At 35.4% G+C, this 20490-nt stretch overlaps 1 protein-coding gene and 1 long non-coding RNA gene across 4 annotated transcripts; both read right to left on the reverse strand.

Moving 5' to 3' along the window:
• Positions 1 to 1942: 1942 nt before the first annotated feature.
• On the reverse strand, positions 1943 to 20291 carry LOC125073578 (zinc finger protein ubi-d4). 3 transcript variants are annotated; one of them, XM_047684451.1, is made up of 12 exons: positions 20197 to 20291; positions 19953 to 20062; positions 18908 to 19001; positions 18291 to 18465; positions 17672 to 17872; positions 16850 to 16934; positions 10274 to 10477; positions 9602 to 9816; positions 9143 to 9248; positions 3900 to 4012; positions 3061 to 3200; positions 1943 to 2683 (listed from the first exon to the last, which is right to left on the reverse strand). In XM_047684451.1, the coding sequence occupies exons 1-11, from the start codon at positions 20250 to 20252 to the stop codon at positions 3078 to 3080; spliced, it is 1482 nt and encodes a 493-aa protein (XP_047540407.1). In that variant the 5' UTR covers positions 20253 to 20291; the 3' UTR covers positions 1943 to 2683; positions 3061 to 3077. The 3 variants fall into 3 exon arrangements, with proteins under 3 accessions (XP_047540407.1, XP_047540405.1, XP_047540404.1); XM_047684449.1 differs by lacking the exons at positions 1943 to 2683; positions 3061 to 3200; positions 3900 to 4012 and having other exon boundaries at positions 8558 to 9248; XM_047684448.1 differs by lacking the exons at positions 1943 to 2683; positions 3061 to 3200; positions 3900 to 4012 and having other exon boundaries at positions 8558 to 9260.
• On the reverse strand, positions 13250 to 14906 carry LOC125073580. The gene is made up of 2 exons (XR_007120045.1): positions 13571 to 14906; positions 13250 to 13520 (listed from the first exon to the last, which is right to left on the reverse strand). It is a non-coding gene; the product is annotated as an uncharacterized LOC125073580 (long non-coding RNA).
• Positions 20292 to 20490: the final 199 nt, after the last annotated feature.

Here is a 20490-nt window from a genome sequence, read left to right on the forward strand (position 1 = left end):
CAAATGGTCCGTATAAAAAAATAATTAGTCCTTCTTCTATCATGGAATGCTTACATATAATATAATTGTCAAAGATTAAACGTATATACAACGATTGTACTGTAATGTGTACTTTTAAATTTAATAAACATAAACGACTTTGTCTTTATATCGCAGCCAACTGGTTATATTAGCCATTCAATTAAACGACTAGCCAATTTATTAAATGGCGCTGTTTAACCAGCGGCCTGAACGACACTCAGCCAATTAATCTTCCCGTTCCACAACACAAACGTGTCTGTTTCTGGTGGGTGTTGCGCATCCCGTAGCGCCGATTGCCACATCGTTTCGAAATTGTTGATAAACAAACTAATGTTAAAGTTAGAATTACGATATTTATTCAAAACTTAAGATTAGGTAATTTTAAACAGATGAGAGTCAAACAGTCAGTAAACATAGTTACCTAATTCTATAAACAGAAGACGAATCGGCTGAGTGTCGTTCAGGTCGCTGGTTCAACAACGCCATTTAGTAAGTGGCTAGTCGTTTAATTGGATGGCTAATTTAGCCAGTTGCCTGCGACATATACGTATAGTTCAGGGTTGATTCAGTAAACAATACTGTCTCCCTCTCTCGAATGTCAGAGCAGTAATGTCAGACAGAGACATCATGTTTAACCAAACGCTCATTAAACAACGCTTACATCGAAGGCCGAAAAAGTTTAAGCAAACACAATTGTTGATTTACTCATCCAATAAATCGTCGACCATTTTCATATCGATACATAAGAAATGAAATACTCGTTCGTTTTTAATATCAATTATAAGTTTTCCATACATGTACAGTCAGAGTAAGAAAACCTTCGTCAGTTTTCAAATTCATTCCTTTATCAAGCCATAAACTCCTGGTAAATTTTGAAACTAAAGCACTAAACACAACTGCATATAAAATTAAACTAACATAGTATGATAACTGGCTTCATAATAGTGTACATAGCGACGCAATATGTCATGTTCAATCGGTAAGGCAGATTATCGTGCATACTGAGCACACGAAAACAGACCTTAAGGTGACGAACCTTTTCTTACCCCGACAATACATTTCGTTCAATATATCGATAACACCTAAATAACGTTAAAGCAGCTAGTCAAATATCGAAAAAATAAATAAAGATCGTAGACGTGATACGAGAGTCGATCAATCAATCAATCAACAATCCTCGCGTGTGTTATATTTGAGTTGTGAAATTAACAAAAACGAATCCTCAGTCATTTCTACTCAAGATCATTGCAAATTCTGTTGTACACGGTATCTATACTAACTCGACCAGACTATGAAATAATTGAAATTATTTGAGCCGTACGAACGTAAAAAATCTCTCGTCTCGCCAGTTTGTCCCGGCAGGCAGGCTGGCCTGCACTAACACTTCGCCATATTATGGCTCACATGCCAATTCTGCTAAAACTCAGAATGAGTTGTAAGTATATATATATATCGGAGCGTGGTTACTTTAGTTGTTAATTTGGATAATTAATGAATCGAGTAGTTGGCAATAATGTTTGATGGCTGATTTACTTATAAGAGCGGGTCACCCCGAATGGAGTTGTAAGTGCCATGGCAACGCGAGTCGTTATGTTTTGACAAGCTTCTCGAATGCGATGGTTGCTTGCAAACCCATTTGCTCTTAATCGAGATGAATTATTGTAATCCTTTGATATTATTGTGGTGTACGATTATTGAATCATTGAATACAGTGATTAGACGATATTAAATACCTTTTATTTTATGAATATCTCCATTGCACGCCTACATAGTCTTACAAATGTCGGATCAATCCCCGAACCCAACTGTTCGGCATCCTGCTTCTCCGACATATATATTATATAGCTTGTCTTAAAAATCCAGGAGGAATAGTGGGTACCAAGAGATAAAGATATAATAATTATATCTTTTGGTACCCACTATTCCTCCTGGATTTTTAGACAAGCTACATGTTATTAAGTAACGGACAAAATATATGCGTGCACGCAGTGACGTAGTATGTGTGCGCACGAGTTGCGTGTCTGTGTCTATTGTGTTTGTAAGTTGAAACTTTACTATAACTTAAGCGAACCTGTTAAATGTTATCCAATTTTTGTTTATTTTTCCATATTTATTTATGTGTCTAGTTAAATTTTAGTCCAATCAAATTAGTTAAGTTTAGTGTACGTACAACAGTATTGGCAACATTTTGTGGTAATCGTAATAAATAATGTTAAGTCCTATTTCAACTGCAGTTGTGGCGAATTTCGAAAATAAAAAAAAACAGCTAAAGCAAGCACCGGTAGAGGTAGAAAGAACTATTTATAGACGTGATTTTTTTTTACATTTAGAGTACGCAAGAAATTTATAAATTTGATCTTAATGTGGATTTATTATATAAGAAAAGTAAAGATATTACTGTATCGTTCATTGGCTCCTATACAACTTAAATAAAAAAATAATAATCATTGGTTTTTGTACAAAAAAATTATATAAAAAAAAATCGTTGTGTTAAAATGTTTTTTTTTTACACATCGATTATCATAAATCCACACTAAGCGCTACCCTATTCTATAATCTATGGCAACATCGTCTATACATTCGTCACTTATCTGTGACAGTAACCGGAACAACAAGTTGTACGTAACAGCCACACCGTAACCCCTCTAATACTCTCCCCCACCTGAAAAAGATAAAAAAGACAATTTAAACAAACAAAAGTCATACATAACAAACTATTCGAATCGATCAATACATAGTTTTATAGAAAATGTTAGAGAACAATCTCACAGATAATATAAATTTGAAAATTTGTGTTCGCAAAGCGCCACACACCTGTGCTATTGTACGTTCTTTAAATTTACTTAAGTCATAAAAATATCTCCTGCGATGTGAGTCGGTAACAGTTCGGAACGTTTAAGACATGTACATATAGCAAACCTGAAGCGAAACACTGCGATGAACAGCACACTAGACACGTCTAACGATTGCCAGAGTGTCAATGTCATAGTCCCCGTGTGGATCGTCTATAGGAGTAATACAAATAGATGGGATATGTACTTGGAGGCGGCGGCGGCCTAGTGGAACTCCTTGAGGCAGAGCGCGCAGGACCAGGAGCCCTCGGGCGGCGTGTCGAGCGGCGGCGCCAGGCAGTACATGTGGTAGCCGCGGTCGCAGTCGTCGCAGAACAGCAGCTGGTCCTGCGGCGGCCGGACGGATTCGTTTTATCGTTATTCACATAATATTATTTTAATATTATACTCCGAATTTCGGACGCCGGAGAGACGGAGGGTACCGGTCGTCCTGAGCACCGACGCATTCACGTAAATCACCCTCACACTACATGTGGTATAAAGGCGTAATGCTTTTGTTACTCCAATATTGTATTACGACTCAATACGCACGGGAGACGTGACGTATATAGTAGTAAGCAGCCACTATTAGAGACTGTTAAACATAACAAGAAAAACTTGAACGTCTGTTTTTGAAATATCTATTGTAAATTAGTATACAAGTTATCAATAACCCTGTACATACATTTAAATACATTAGCAGCCTGTAAATTTCCCACTGCTGGGCTAAGGCCTCCTCTCCCTTTGAGGAGAAAATTTGGAGCAGATTCCACCACGCTGCTCACATACTGGTTGGTGGAATACACATGTGGCAGAATTTCGTTTAAATTAGACACATGCAGGTTTCCTCACGATATTTTCCTTCACCGTCAACCACGAGATGAATTATAAACACAAATTAAACACATGAAAATTCTGCGGTGCCTGCCTGGGTTTGAACCCGAAATCATCGGTTAAGATGCACGCGTTCTAACCACCGAGCCGAGATGGCGCAGTACATACCTACATACCATATATTGTGACTCATTACATAGGCTCTAAACTCACGTCATTGTCGCTGGTCCCGCATACGGAGCAGCACTTGCACTCGATGCACTGCCATCGATACTTGCGAACCGACACTATCATATTCACCGTGAACTGCAGGCAGGTGGGGTGACCTGGATACACGTCACACGGTTAAACATCACAAACAGTTAGTGTAACCATTTAAATTAAAAACAGAAAACCAACAGAAGCGCATGCAGCATGGCACGCGTAACGAGCGAAACCTTCTCGCGTCGAATTCGAAATTTAAACTTCACACGCAAACAGGTTTCGCCTCAACGAACAAAATATATAGAAATTTTCACTTACTGTCGGGCACATTACAGTAACTCACGCGTACTGGCATCTCCGTTTTATCGAAACGTGATTCGTTTTGCGTTAAAAAGGTAAACAATGTGCCGAACAATAGTGAAAATAAACAAAACCATAACAGAGGGACACGAAACGACCGTATTATTCGAACGTTATTCATTTAAAAAGTATCACAATATGTTTGTAAGGAAGTGCAGTTCACTATTCTTCAGCACAGTTATATAAATAAAAATCCACAAGTGAATTTAATAGCATACAATTTTAATATATATCAAACATTTTTCACGGTGTTTACAAAATGAACGGGTACGATGACTGACGTATCGGCCACTTGTTCGTCGGACGACTGTCGCGCAACCGAATTACTTCACTATGTAACATAGTTTGCTATATATATCTATGTATATATTCGTCGCTTATCAACGAGTTGCGCAAAAAAACAGCCGCCCGGTAAACGTGTAGCCTTACATATACAGGGTGTAGTAATATATAAAGAATCTTAACATTATCCTATATGCACTTCCGTACTACCATTTTTTGATACTTTCGATGAAACTCAGAACTATGATATATTTATATATTAATATCTATATATTATTTAAACAATAGTACTGTCCATTATCTTTGTGTACTGTCATGTTTATTATATTTATGATATTAACAACAATAATTATTTAAAAAAGAAATTATCGTGACGTAGCACGACACGTTATCTATCTAAAGTATATAAAATTTGGTTCCATTATAATTACATAGATTATAATAAATTCATATCGATTAACGAAAGAAAATTTTATTGTATATAATTCAAACTAAAGTATATAACGTAAATAAAATTATTAAAACCGACAACATTGCTGTATTTATAAATACTCTGAACATAGAATTTTTGGTACATAAAAAAAAAAAAAACAAAGTACACAGATAAAATAGGAATCGGAATAAGTATAATGTACCACAAGAGTTGTTACGACATCATAACATACTAGGTTATCGAAAAAAGTTACACTATTACGGTTCATTCCACGAGTCGAACTCCTAGGAGAAAAAATATTCGCACCTCATTGGACGAGTAGACATAGAGTAGCCGATTCCGGCATGTGAAACAATCATGAAAAATTATCTGGCTAAACGAAAGTCACGCGTATTAACCAATGAGCGCAAAAGAGACATTTCAGTTAGGAGCTCGATTCGTGGAAATCAAATAAGATTACACGATTATACAATTAAATATTAATATCGTCACGAATTCAATGTTGTAGCAACTCCATGTACTTCACTGCATATTCCGATCGCTGCTGATAAAGCGTCCAATAAAAAAAACCTTGAACGTCAATACCAAAAACAATTCTAATACGACGTAGGAACTGAACACAAAAATACATTAAATCTGTTTGTTCTGAGAGCTAACACAGGGTGTTCGTTATAAACGTGTACCATTTAAATTAATATCTCGATATATTTAATGATTACTAAACTAATAACATAACTAATATGAATAAGCTTATATATCAACATTCCGATATAAACATTTATAGAATATAGCCACGTTCGTATCATAAAATTTGGTTACTTAGCTCTTAACTAATATATATTTAAAGTTAAGCATACAACACATTCTGATCGAAACAAAGTCACAAATGAAAACGATAATAAACTATAGGAATGATAAAATACCAAAACTTATTTATATATAAAAGAATTTAATAAATGACAATGCTAGATGCGTGATACGAAATTAAAAATAATTGATTATATCTTCTCCGTACATCTATACTATATTTTTTTATAAATATTCAATTATATTAAATACTATATTTTACAAGCAATAAAGCCACTAGTTTTTAAAGGTTTTTTTTTAATCAGTAGCGAAAAAAATATTAAATATAAAACAAATGTTAATAAGGCACTATTATATATTATGTTACGCCAATTATTAATATATATACATATGTATATATATCTAATAAAATTTCTGTCACAATATCTATATATATATAAAGGAATATTAAAACTGCCCCGTTTTAAGGAATTACTAGTATACCTATTTACCCCTCCAATTAAGTTTATAGCTTGAGCTAGAACTGGTTACGACAATAGCCCAAGGGTCAGGATCGAACCAGCGACATTACGCCATTGCCGCTCGAAATGTGCTGATCAATTAGATATAATATGTCGTTTTTGACTATACAAAGGACTTCAATAATATATCTAGCATTGTCATTTGGTACAAATCTTTGGGTCAAGCATTTAAGGTGTTTATATAAAGGCACTTTTAAGCTCTAAAAATGTGTATTGCTTCCTTTCCCTCCCCTAAAGGTAGTGAGTGTCGTGACGTCACAAACACGCGTTTGTTTAGAAACAAATCATAACGAGCGATCAACAAAAAAAAAACTAGTAAGATAAACTAATCTAAAAACATTTGGAAATGCTACATTAATAACAACAAAACGAATGATTCGATAATCATAAGTACTTTTGCATTGAATATACACTAAATTTTTGTAATATAAAACATGTTTTATAAATTATTATTTTTTTTTGATGATATATATTTATTATCACTATGCGATTTCACTAAGAAATAACTTAACTTTGAAATATTCAACTTTTTACGACATACGGCGTCACAAACGCTGTGTAGCTGGCGTTGAGTGTAAAACTGTTCCTCTCTTTCTGCCATCGTCGATTTCTAATTCGAAAGAAGAGGACACAACACTGTTTAACTTATCACCCCCCACACAACAATTATATAGAACCGAAAATGTACTCATTTAAACAACGATAAATATTTTTTATATAAATTTAGCTTTTGCATGCAGATTCTATAAAGTATGACAAAATCCAAATAACGGATAAAATGTAAAGGAAAAAATTCACGTTCGATTTAGAACTTTATAAAAACGAATTCGACTGCAGAATCCCCACGACTTAACTAGACGTCCTCTACGTGATGACGTAACGAGTACGCTGTCGCCGCGGGGCGACGCGGGGCGACGCGGGGCGGGGGAAGGGTATCGCATTCCAGCGAGGTCTCTAGTTAAATCGCATATATTGTTTCTAATTCTAAATGGAGGTTTCAATATAATCAACAAATCGCAAAAACGAAATATAACTATTAATGAAATATTTAAATCGTCGAATGAAGGCACACATTCCACAGAAAGGAAGACTAATGAATGCCTTAGAACGTTCACCGAATACGTAGCAACAAATGACGTATCTCTTTGGTCATTCGGTCCGAATCATTTCTTTATATCTCAATAAGAAGTGAGGCAATATACATATACTATAATTTAATCCGATTTCAGTCGAAAACGACGCGAAACGAACCATGAACTCATAGTTACAACTATAGAGTATAGTCCATAGACATCATCTGTGACGTCACTAGAAATTTAATATCGTATATGGTAGGAAATTGCCGCCATATACATTCAAAATAAAATAACTTCTACGTATCCAATAATATTCTTTCATTCCGTGAAGACGTTCAATTTTTTTTATTCCTAAACAAGTACAACAGATAACACATAAAAATACGATTATTTGGCATCCATCGTCACTACAAATTCAACATGGCAACATTAAGATCACAAGTTCGTTTAATGTATACCCATTAAAGATATAAGTACCTATAAATTTAGATATGTTTAATAAAGATAAACATCTTTCATCTTTTAAAACAATACACATGTATATATTTATCGAAAAAAATGTAAATATATCTATGTTTTATTTGCATAGCGAATCATAGGGTTATAAAAATTTTTCGTGATATATGTTGTCGCGGATTTCTAAATCTATAATTGAATTAAAATATATAAATGTGGCGTACACCTTATGAACACGAACTAAACTGTCCTTTCTATATTGTCATTCAAATTTATTTAAAATATATTAAAATCTCTTTACGATAAAAATATTTTTCTAATAAATAATATCTACTTTTAGAAATACAATTTCGATATGACAAGTTAAATATTCTATTAAAAAAAATATATAGATTTTAATTTTTTTTTTTTTTTAAATTACGACTTTTTTGGAATGTGATTTAATTAGATTTGTCTTCTCATGATCCAAAACAAAGTATCGTGTACGCCACAGAGGGATCACTACAAGCTTACTAAGGTTGCTAACTATTTCATTGTATAAAATAAATAATATGCGATAACCGAAAACATTGTCATTTGGTAACTAAACTATTATTGATACTAACATTTAAATAAAAACATTCCCTTTGACACATAACATAACACGAAAAAAAAAATTGCTAAAATTTTTCCTCGTCCTAAAAATTTCAAATCTATCTAAAAAAATATAAGTAATATTCATGTAATATCTGAATCGTAGATATATAAAATAAGAATCATATAATTCACATCTATATATTAGAACGTCGAAACGCGTAGATATGTAAATATATCTATCACTATAATGATTATGACTTGGAATGTAAGAATAACAACATTAATCTAACACAAGCAAACCTCTTTGGTGAGAAGCTATGAAAAAGAAAACACGTTTGTGATGCAACACGCTTTGAGACAACACACAAAGTAAACGTGGGCCTGCGAACAGTCGAGCCCCACCGCTGGGACGCGGCATTCGACCTCACAGTCATAGCCGTAGTGCAGACGCATGCGAAGCGTCTCAGTTCCCGGAGCCGTTGACGAGCAGCTCGGCCGCGTCCCGCGCGGGGCTCTGGCGGGAGGAGGGGGGCGAGGTGGCGTACTCGCAGTTCTCGAGCAGCCTGGTCTGCGAGGCGAAGGTGTCGAAGTCGTCCGCGGGGTACGACATGGAGGTGAGGATCTCGACGACGCCGTTCAGCTTGATGTTGTCCCTGAGCGGGCGGTGCCGCTCGCACACGCGGTTGGCGAGGTGGTAGCATATCTTCCTACCGTTCCGCGGCGGCCGTCCGCGACGCTTACCTGACCGTCCGCAGTCCGAGCAGCTCACTAGTTCCTCGGGCGTTCCCGTCTTCTTGTTCTGCCGGTCGTCGCCGAGGCAGAAGTCGCAGTATGGTGAGGGGGATGCCTGTTGAATATCCTATGAGTATTTTGCTTCATAAATAAGAATACAAGTATTTTTTGATTGCGTATGAATATAGCTATTATTTAAAGAGGGATTATAAATCGACTCAGTTCGGTGTCTATTTCTGACAGTGGTCTATGTTTATTCCGAGGAGGTACCTACCACCCATGTGGCATCGATACCTAACTATTAAAGTGAGTATATTAACAGAATAAAAAATGTGCTTAATTTCTTATAAGAGGGTGGTGACCACTTACCCTCGCCAATAAATAGCGTAATGCTAGCTAACGAACATTTATCCCAATACAATCGGACTCGAAAGCCCGTGCCTTGAGACGCACAGCAAGCCCGTGTACCTTGGTGTCGGGCTCCTTGAGGTCGGCGGCGCTGGTGGTGGGCGCGGGGGCGGGCGCGGGGGGCACGAGCGGCGCGTGCGCGGAGTCCGACGACGACGTGTCGGCGGACGCGGGGCGCGGCGGGGGAGACGCGCGCCGGGGGGGCGGCGCCGCGCCCGCGGGGGCCGCGGGGGCCAGCCCGCCCGCCGGGGGCGAGTTGGCGGTGGTGGAGCCTCCTTCGTGAACAGATCGAGGAGGAAACGTTACTACAATATTCGTCATGACTCAAAAGATTTCGCCCACTATGTCTTTCGTGACTGATGAAATTCGAAAGGAGTTACTCGTGAACATAATTTTGTACGCACGCACGTACTTAGAAATATAGCAGTGCTCGTCCGAATTGAAATTTCCACATAATAGTTTACATTTACCATATTCAATAACGATTGTTTAATCATTTACGATTACAACACTTTTCACGAAGCTATTTCGTTCTAGTTCAGGCATAAAACCTATACTCGACTTATCAATTTAAACACTTAAGTGGTCACCGAGTATGGATCCAAGTCGAAGGGGCGCGTTTAAACTTATTTTTGACAATAGGCATATGACGACCAAAATTATGAACGAATGCTCTGAGTATTTATATTATAGCATCTCGGATCCACTCGGGGCCACCTCGGTGCAGCTCACCCGTGCCGGCGGGGTTGTTGAGGAAGGTGACGTAGCTGTCCTGGTACTCGGTGGCGGGGGGCACGACGGCGGAGGGCGAGTGCGCGGCGCGGCTGTCGCGCGAGTCGTTGTCGCTGCCGGGCGCGGGGGCCCCGCCGGGCTCCTTGTGCGTGTGCGTGAAGTGGTACGTGAGGCCGGGCCGCGTCTTGTACTTGGCGCCGCAAACTGCCGACAGAGCTCAGTGTGGGCGCGGGACGAGCGATCGCTCGGGACAAGGCATGAGCACTTACCGTCGCGGTGCCTCCGTCTCGCTCAGCTCGATTGCTTACCACTCTATTCACTAATTGAGTGCAACAAATTTTAGTAGTAAAGTATATGGGTTAGGGGAGGCCTACGTCATCAGAACAGAGCATAGAGGAGGCACCACGACGGCTACCGGTGTAAAGACGCGCAGTTCCATAATTATCCGTCATCAATCAATACCTTTGTCTACAAACTTCAGTTATATACGAGCGCTCAGTGGGGAATTTAATTTCTGAAATTATTGTTGCAAAATCAATTTTATAATATTGATACTACGTTTCGAAATGACTGAGATGTTGCGTTCGTATATAAATGTTTTTAATTTGACGGCCCGTCGTGATAATTCTATGTTCAGTTCTAGAGGACGCAGGCTCCGAGGGTTGTATGATTGATGACTTCAAATCAATGGATCTGCCCTCTGCTAGAAAGACATTTAACTGTAGTAGAATATATTTTGCTAGACGACCATGATCATGACATTTCTCCTATACTCTATGATCTTATACAAAAAAAAAGTTAAACTATCATTTATGTCTTGTACAATTCTGTTGGTCTTAAGATAAGTTTAATATAAACGCATTTCTTAAATAATCATGTAAATAAATGCCAATACACGGCCGTTTAGCTCGAATACAATCGATGCGTTAAATTTACAAAAGATACCTTCAAGATCCAAACATTCAAAGTCGAATCAACCTTAAAAGTAAAAACCTTATACGCATTGAATAATTTTATTTCTTATTTAACATAAATATTCTTGTATAAATTCATAACAATCTTTGGGTGCTAATAATAGTTTGGATCTAAGAATAACATCGAGTCCTAATACTTCACTGCATTCATTACAATAAATATGTTAGCCGATAAAAATATAACAATGACTAAAATTTTATCCCAAGTCTTTGACGGTTGAAGATTTTTAATAAAAACTATGGCAAAATTTTTTTTGAATATCTTCAATGTTGATTTCATTATATTTGTATGAGTTTTATCTTCATTAATATAATCAGTATAATTTTTCATCATTATTAATAAGTTGGTACACAGCAGATACGAAACAACACATATTGAGCAGTGTTAGTTATGTCCTCTTTCTATGACTTGTACGCTATGTTTGGGATGGCGTATTTATTTAAATCCTGACATATGGTGGTCTAAAGTTTATAATTCGAGATTATATATTTGTACCCCAATTCATCTCATCCCGTTATAAAAATGCTCAACACGTCCCATTCGTAGCCAACTAGATACCAATATGCTTTTGTCAACTCAGTTATGAACCTTCAAAGCGTTAAAACTATTTGAGTGATTCACGAGCAAATATTATATATATGTAATTGTACAAAAGATCAACGAAACAATGACATAAAAACATACAAAACTGAATCGATTTCATTCATTAATATTAAATAAAAATGAGATGTTTGTTTTTTTTTTTCATACAAACTAGTGAAATGGATTAAATAGAGTTAAAACGTAGACTTTAATTGTGACCATAGAACCGTCAAAGACGAGAAAAATACTGATATCTCCAATCCGAATACAAGCCGACTTACATCGCAGCCCGTGCTCCGTTAACCTTTCAAAATTTAGATATGTACATTTCAAACGTTACCAAACATCAATTTTACATTCGTTATGGAAGACTAAACAATTTCATTATACAGACAGAAATTTCAATTATCATCAACTTTTGCATACCAAGCCAACGAGATTTCTAATACTTGCAAAAATCCTTCCAAAAGTGAACATGAAATTTATATCTAAATTCAAGATTTAAACATCATGGAATTAAAGGTAATTTTCATTGAACTATCAATCAATGAAAAGGTTTCCCGATTTACGAGTCTATCACGTGCCTTACGGAAGACCTACATACGCAAAATCCGTTCTATATCGACCAATGAAGAACCTTCGAGAGCGCTGCTCCTTTAAAAGCAATATTATATTTTATTTTTAAGTTAATTTTGAATGAATGTTTATTCACTTCCACGTCAAAATTGACTAGCACACACAACCAAAAACAGTGCATAGCCCAACCGAATAGCCCCATTAAAAAACAAACCCTATCGATAATATCTCAACGAGAACATCATACAATCAGATAATGTCATTTTTGGAAGGATATTCACACCAATACGAACGAGCACTTTTAGCACAGACATAATATCCAAAACTTTAGTCATTGCTGAAAAAAAAAAGAAATTAGTCAATTCCTAGATCTTAAGAAAAAAAAAATTGAAATAAATAGAACTATCACAGACACATGAGTCATACACATACGAAAACGATTAGTGCTCTGAGATGAATATTGTGATTATACATTGTGATTCATAAGACGTTTAGGATAAAAATGTGTAACTTATCATCGAGCTAAGAATGACTTGCCGTATTCAAGAGAATCTCATCGACCCAACGATCGTACCTTTGTCTAACTAGTCAGTACCCAGTAATAAAAAAAATAATGCCCGTTGAATAAAACATACCTACACGTTGTCATTCCTAGCTCAAATCGTAACTAGTTTTAAAATAAACGACAATAAACATTTTAACGAGACAATGTTAAATTTTCATAGTCTATAATGTAAAAATATTTTCGATTTTTTTTTGTTTACGTATTTGAAACTCGTGACATTTGATTGTGAAAATTAAACATCGGATTACTTGCGTGGTTAAATGCAATAGATTTGAAAATTGGACGATACAAAGTTCAACCCTTATCGCCAAGGTTATAAGCAGGAGACTAGGGCCTCCAGTCTGGTGGTCTGTTGAGGCCCCGATAGGCGTGAGCACAATGCCAGTAATTTATTTAGTAAAAAAAATAATTAAATAATATTAGGAATGTCCCATTACAAGGAATCTCCAATTAAGCTTAAAAATTGTGTTAGAAATGGGGACGACAATAGCCCAAAGTAAGGTATGGATCGATCCTGCGAACTTTTACATCGCTAGGCTTCCCTTAAACCTTTGCGTTACTGTAGCTTTTTAAGCATCTTTTCGTATTTTTAATTTAACGAAGAGTTTCAAAATATCATTGAATTTTGATGTTCATTGTCTCATTGAAAATGTTCCAAAGTCGATAAAACAATAAGTCATACCTACACTAAGCTACGAAATTATATGTAACAAGAACTACTCTACATTTTCAAACGATCGTTACAGTTTAGGTGGCAGTGTGTATATATATACTTTTTATTACAATTATTTGGTGTTCTATTATTTCATTTCATTTCATCCCTTATTCTATGAAAAGATTAAGACATTTTTGAACTTTATTAATTGACAATACTTATACATTGCCAAGTATAACTTCGAAATGTATTCGAACGAAACTATATCCGAAACGGAACGGAGAAAATCTTATAAAAAGATGAATTACTCGTAAAACAAATCGTATTCGATTGAAATCTGAGTCCTAATTAAATATTTAGTATTAGATATATTGGCCATGAAAATATTTTAAAATTAATCTAAGACAAACTCTTAAAAAACAGCATTGAATCGATTACTTATCTACAATTAATATGTGACTCTAAAACTAGTCTAAAAGATTTCCCTAAAAGTCTATTTAAATGCAAAACAATTGCAATATCATTCATTCACTCGATCAAAACGAAATCAAGGATATTTTCAAAAACTATCATAGAGTTTAAATTACAATAATTCGACTTATTATCGAATTTATAATTTATCAATAATCATTTAGATAGTTGTTTTTTACTCCCCGAGATTCACTTACTCACTAAATATTTTACATAAAAACGTACACAACGATTTTAAAGGCATTTTCATTAAACTTGCTTCCTCATATGAATGCATAAACATATTGATAAACTATTTAATGAACATCAGCGCTTCTCAAAACTGATTACATATAATGTATGGGTTGTGTAGCATCGCGGTGGGGGGGGGGGGGGCGGTTGGGTGTATCGTTTATGTGACGTCAGAGATACAATTTGTTAAAATATTATGTTATATTTGTTTATTTTCTGTTTATGAAATATAAAAATAACCAGGCTAGAGCAAAATAAAATTAGAGAAACGCCGTGTTTATTATTTATGCATTCATTGTTCCTATTTTTGCTACTCAAATACCGACCAATTTTATAACCTATTAATGTGTAGTAAAGTACAAATTGGTCCGGCGCAGCCAGATCTAAAATCTATATTCAACGATCCCTCCAATCATATAGCAATTAATTAAAATAATAGTAATTGCCTTTTGGTGTTACATTTTGACATATCGTATAGTACAGACTATATTACTCAAAAGATTTTTTTTTAATATATTTCTGGCTTACATATGGTCTCACTCCTGAGCCAGATTCAAAAAAAACGAGTTAGACACAAACGGTACAAAGCACACTAAATTGTGGAAAGAATTGTATCAGAACATATAGTACATTATATTATAAATGTGGAAAAAGTATAATAAGAAAAAGTTTAAAATGAGAATAAAATAATATTTTAAAAATAAAAAAAAGTCGTTCGACTTGTTACTATGTTACACAAAATATTATTCCTTTGATATTTAAATACTTATATATATTTTCATAACGATTGCTCGCTTCCTCCTCTAAATATGACTACATTCAAATCTACTCGGTTCGGATATATTATGACGACACTAAAATATTCTAAGGCATTTATACACTTAGTCAAATCTAAGGCCCTGTTGACACTGTACATTTACTATATTGCTAGTCTAGCGATCGGTTTGCCAAATAATACAGCTACGTTACGTCGTGGTGATGGGATCTATACTAATATTGATTTCATTTTTTGTTACTCTCCAGTATTAAAAATACATTATGTGAAGACTTAATGTTTAGGTGACCCAGGACGTATAAACGCAAAGTGAATAAAGGAACACTATTTATTTTATAAGATACATAGCCTGTTCCGATGGTAGGAGAAATTGAGGCAAGCAACATTGAACTTGAGTTGACATAATTCGTCGAGGACGATTAGCGGGGGTTTTTAATGACGACGAAGTTGAAGTATCCAGGAACTTAGGAAGTCAAATTCAAGTAGTTAAGAGGAATAGTTATGTAAAAATCAAAGCGACTTTCTGACGTACAAGTGAGTACAATTTGAGACTCAATTCACAGGCAATTCGACTAATTCTACTAAATTGTTACAATTTATTTTTTCCGGATATCACTCGACATCTTACCTGGGTCGCCCGGATCGTTAAGTCTCGCTAAATAGATATCTAACCTATGATGATGAACTCTATAACGTCTATGTATGTATAATTGAGCAACTGTTCTATTTATATTTATATTTCTACTTTAATCGATTTTTTTTAATTTGTGAAATTTTCATAATGAATGGTCATATGAATAGCATTTTATTAACTTATGGTCATTATTATAAAATCGTTCCCTTTGAACAGTTTTCAAATCTATATATAATTTTCGCCTTATGTCAAAGTATATATCCCAGTACTGCACAAGGACCTCCTTTAATAAGACATTTTCCTGTTTTGAGTCCATTGGTTTTTGCATCTTTCAAATACCAAATGTGTTTGCAATTGGGTACATTTCAACCCTTATCCACGAATAACCCTTAAGAAGTAAACCTATTTTAGATTTGAAATCTATGTATTCCCAAGACAAATATGGTTTAATAACTTAACCCTATTAAGTTGAAAATTAGAAAAATAGGTCCAAAAATACTCTAGATTTTAATAAGTTAAAGAGAACAATTTTACAAAAGTGACCAATGGTATCATTATCTGTTTTTTAAACAATATCTGTGGACTAATGGTTATTTACAATTATTTGGCGAACATGTGCTTTGGCTATTTACGTTGATGAGATTTTAAAATTAGAATGTTTTACTAAGTTGTAACATAACATTATAGCATATTTAAATGACATAATGACAATATAATAATTAAAATATTACAGTTTTTTGTATACATTGGAACATTTCGATTCGACACCCCAACTTCTAGGTTTCATAGGAAAACATTCAAAAATTGAGTAAAAAAATTATTTTAAAGTATACATTTTTTTATGTTTAAATACAATAATACCTTAAAAGAAACCTATTCCTCATTAAAAGTCACTTTTTTCCGCTTACTGTACTGTTACTGTTATATATCTAATATTACACGCCAACTTAACCCTCAAAGCGATTGTATTTCCAAATCAACATATCTTTGCCAGATTCAAATATGATCCCTAAGGTTTTCGTTTTATGTTTGTTTAAATTTAATTATAGATAGTAGGCATTACACGGGCAGGATCTTAGGTCTAAGCTAGTGTTTCCTTCTACCGGACTTACGTTCACATCCAAACGGTTTCTCACTATCGCCGGGAACCTCGTAGGGTAAGAGACTACCTTGACCGGCGCGTTTACGTCCGCGACCCTGGAATTTAGTGTATAATATGTTTAAATTATTTTAATCTATACTAATATTATAAATGTGGAAGTAACTCTGTCCGCCTGTCCGTCGATTATTCACTACCAAACCAATGAACCGAATTTGATGAATTTTGGTTTGAAGCAAACTTGAACTCCAAGGAAGGACATAGACATACTTTTTTGCCTAACACATGACACCCAAACCCTAAAACGCGAGCCTTTGCTCACGTAAATAAATACAAGTTGTCGCAAGTGTATTTATATATAAGGCCACAGATCCCGAGTTGCTGAGTCCAAACCCCCAGGTCAGCGAGGGTCAGCTGACGAAGTCTGGAAGTTAAGTGTAGGGAGTGTGCTACACTCCCGTGCCTCGTAAAACACGTAGCTGTTGGTCCTGCGCCTCTCTTTCCGTTCGTGTCGGATTTGCCGTCCCATCGGATTATGAGACCGAGAGACTGCGCCTGCGCTTGCGCATACACTTGTGCACTATAATATGACCTGCGTAGTTAGCTGGTATCATTGGTACCAGCCATGACCCAGATCGGCCAGACGACATTATTATCAGGACCATCTAGTGACAGGTAGTGGGAGTAGTACAACCACCTGATAGTCATTGGCAAGGGAAGCATTGTATTGCTGATAGTAAGATTACCATTTATTTGTAGTATGGACTAGACTCAAATATTCATATATTTCAATTAACCCAATTACGTGGGTATGTTGTTAACTAGAAACTCGTACCGCTCGTCCGCGCTTGACGGGTGTGTCGTCTGGCAGAGGCTTGCGCACCCGCCCTCCGCGCGAGCCGGGCCCGGTGGGTGCAGCTCCGCGTCGCTTGCGCCGATTGGCATATGTGTCGTCGTAGTAGTCCTCGTCGGACTCGGGATCGGGCTCCTCGCCCGTCTCCATCTCCTCCATCGCTAGCTCATCATAGAACCATTCCTATAAATGAAAATTATTATATTTTTACTATCAACTTTACTTAATAAATAGTTTACAATATGGCAAACAATTTTAAAAGAGTTTTAAAGTAGCCAACCATACTGGAGATAGTTGGAGACTAAAGACTTATAAGGCTTTACTGGCAGAATCTAATGGAACACTACTAATAAACTTTCTTAACTTTTTTAAAGACAGAACACGTAAAACTTCCTAGCTTGTGCTAATAAAGGATTTTTTTAACAGAAAACCCAAAATAAATTTTTTTTATTCCTCCAACTCTGATTTTAAGACCAGACTGACTAATTTTTCCAATGTGTCCTTTGTGTTAATGATGGAGCAATTAAAAATACTCCTGCATTTTAAGAATGACGTGCTTGTACAAAAAAAAATGTTTTTATCTAATAATTCATTCTTTTACCTTAGGGTCATCTTTAGCAGCACTCTGTGATCCATCTCTACTGTCGTCCCCCATAAGTCCATCTGGTATACCAGAACTGTTTTCTCCTTCACCAATATTTTCTGTTGCATCTACAGAACTCCAACCCCATCTCGTCGAAGACATTGTTAAGTATTGGCGGCGAGCTTTTCTCCACCTACGAAATAAAACAATACATAAATTTTATATATATGATATATAATATAAATTTAATTGTAACACAACCTGCATGTCAGATGCTGAGTTTGGTGGAAATAAGGCCGGGAACAGTGGTTACTTGACATTCTAAATGCTTTATTAAATAAATATACATAATGTCAACTCAAGAATTTGCTCAAGCACACTTGAGTAAGTAGTATTTTAGTAAGTAGGTAACTTAGTATTGTTGTGTTCTGGTTTGATGGGTGAGTTAGCCAGTGTAACTACAAGCAAAAAGGACATAACATCTTAGCTTCCAAGATGTACGACTTACAGCGGCAATATTATGGGCGCTGGTTGACACTTACCATCAGGTGACCCATTTATCCGATTGCCTACCTACATCTTTAAAAACAAGTGGAAATGATAACTATTCTGTAATTGGAAAATGAAATTGGCACCTTTGTGAAGGATATGTGTAGAGTTGTCCTTCTCTTGCACCGGGCATTCTTTGTTTTCTGGTCATGAATAAATTGGAATGGCTCTGTGCGACACCTGAAACAATTGTAACAATAGCTATATATTAAAAAGTATAGGATATATTTTTTTAATTTAATAGATTAAATTATAACATCATATTTCATCACTTTGTGTATGGTAAGATTCCTACAAAATTGCATTAAAAGTTCTTTCTTAGCACTAGTTTATGCCACTAATTTTCCGAAATTTGGCTTTCTAGATTCAATAGTTCAGCTGTGCATAAAAAGAACTATTCAAATTGACATGCTATAATTTATAATTTCAAACATATAGAGAAAACTGCTAATATAACAATAATCTTCTGCATTCATAAATGCATATGAATTATTAAAAAATTGTATAATATAATAAGGATTAGTGTCTAAGACACAAGCTCGGCTTAGTTGAGGTGCTTGGAAAAAATTGAATAAGTATAAATATGTAGATTAATGTTTGTTGAATAAAGATAAAGATTGCATCTCATTCATGAGTTCTTAGTGTTCTGAAGTTGGACAGTAAATTTCAGATATGTATAGCCTATAGACAATTTGGATACCAAAGCCATAGGGTAGACCACAGAGTCTGGTTGCCGGTTCTCAGTAGAAACTTGTTTCCCAACAAGTGGGTGCTTTATATATAATTCAACACTGTGACTTGACTGTTCAAAATTGCTTTCATGAGCCTACTTGAATATAGAATAATTTGATTTTAATTTTTCTTTCAGTCTAAGAGGATCAATAAATATATTAATTATAAATTTGGTATTTACAGACTTTGAGGAAAACAAATTGGCTGCAATTGACTGACATATATTTCACTACAAATCATTTAAAAAAAAAAAACACTTTTTATATTTTTATCATAATTCTGTAACTACAAATTCAATTAAACGGTTTCAAGGAACTCAAACTCACTCACTGTGAAACACAGTTCATCAATTAAATTGGATTTCCTTTTACAAAATATCTGTAAAACAACATAACTTACCGGTTTGGGTGTCGATAAAGGGCATCCGCATCCTTCTTTCGGCACATAATCGGGAGTTAAATGTAGACGAGTTTTCAATTATTTCTTTATAACTAGGATCATTGAGAAAACTGCAAACAAAATGAGTTAAAAACATCAATAACAAAACATACGACAACACTACACAGATTCTAAAGTAATGTTATTGTTTTTAGCGAGCACCATATCAAATTTCATAAATTATATTAAACATACTGAAACAAACCTTTCTATTTTTGTTAAATTTGATGGATTTACAACTTGGATCTCCGCGGCCGCCATTTTAATGTGGAGACGCCGATCGATGACGTCGTCGATCGTACTTACTATGACAGACGGATCAATGTGTCAGGTGTGGTGAGTGATGCATGACATTTAAGTTAGTTTCCGGTTACTGGCTAGTGATGTACGTATGCCGAAAAGATATATATTTTTATATATTGAAGGCTCAGATATCAACATTAAAAAAATACATATTGAAGTCAAATAATTTAATTGTAATATATGATATAATCTTATA

This window comes from Vanessa atalanta, chromosome 24 (genome assembly GCF_905147765.1).
Source record: "Vanessa atalanta chromosome 24, ilVanAtal1.2, whole genome shotgun sequence".
Classification (NCBI taxonomy): Eukaryota; Metazoa; Arthropoda; class Insecta; order Lepidoptera; family Nymphalidae; genus Vanessa; species Vanessa atalanta.

Bases quoted from the DNA above. Each gene is read 5' to 3' on its own strand.
- LOC125073578 (XM_047684448.1), bottom strand. From the start codon at position 20,252: ATGGCGGCCGCGGAGATCCAAGTTGTAAATCCATCAAATTTAACAAAA. The intron at 20,063-20,196 runs GTTTGTTTCAGT...TTTTGTTTGCAG, and splicing joins AATTTAACAAAAATAGAAAG to TTTTCTCAATGATCCTAGTT. The intron at 19,002-19,952 runs GTAAGTTATGTT...CAATTGTTTCAG, and splicing joins CTTTATCGACACCCAAACCG to GTGTCGCACAGAGCCATTCC.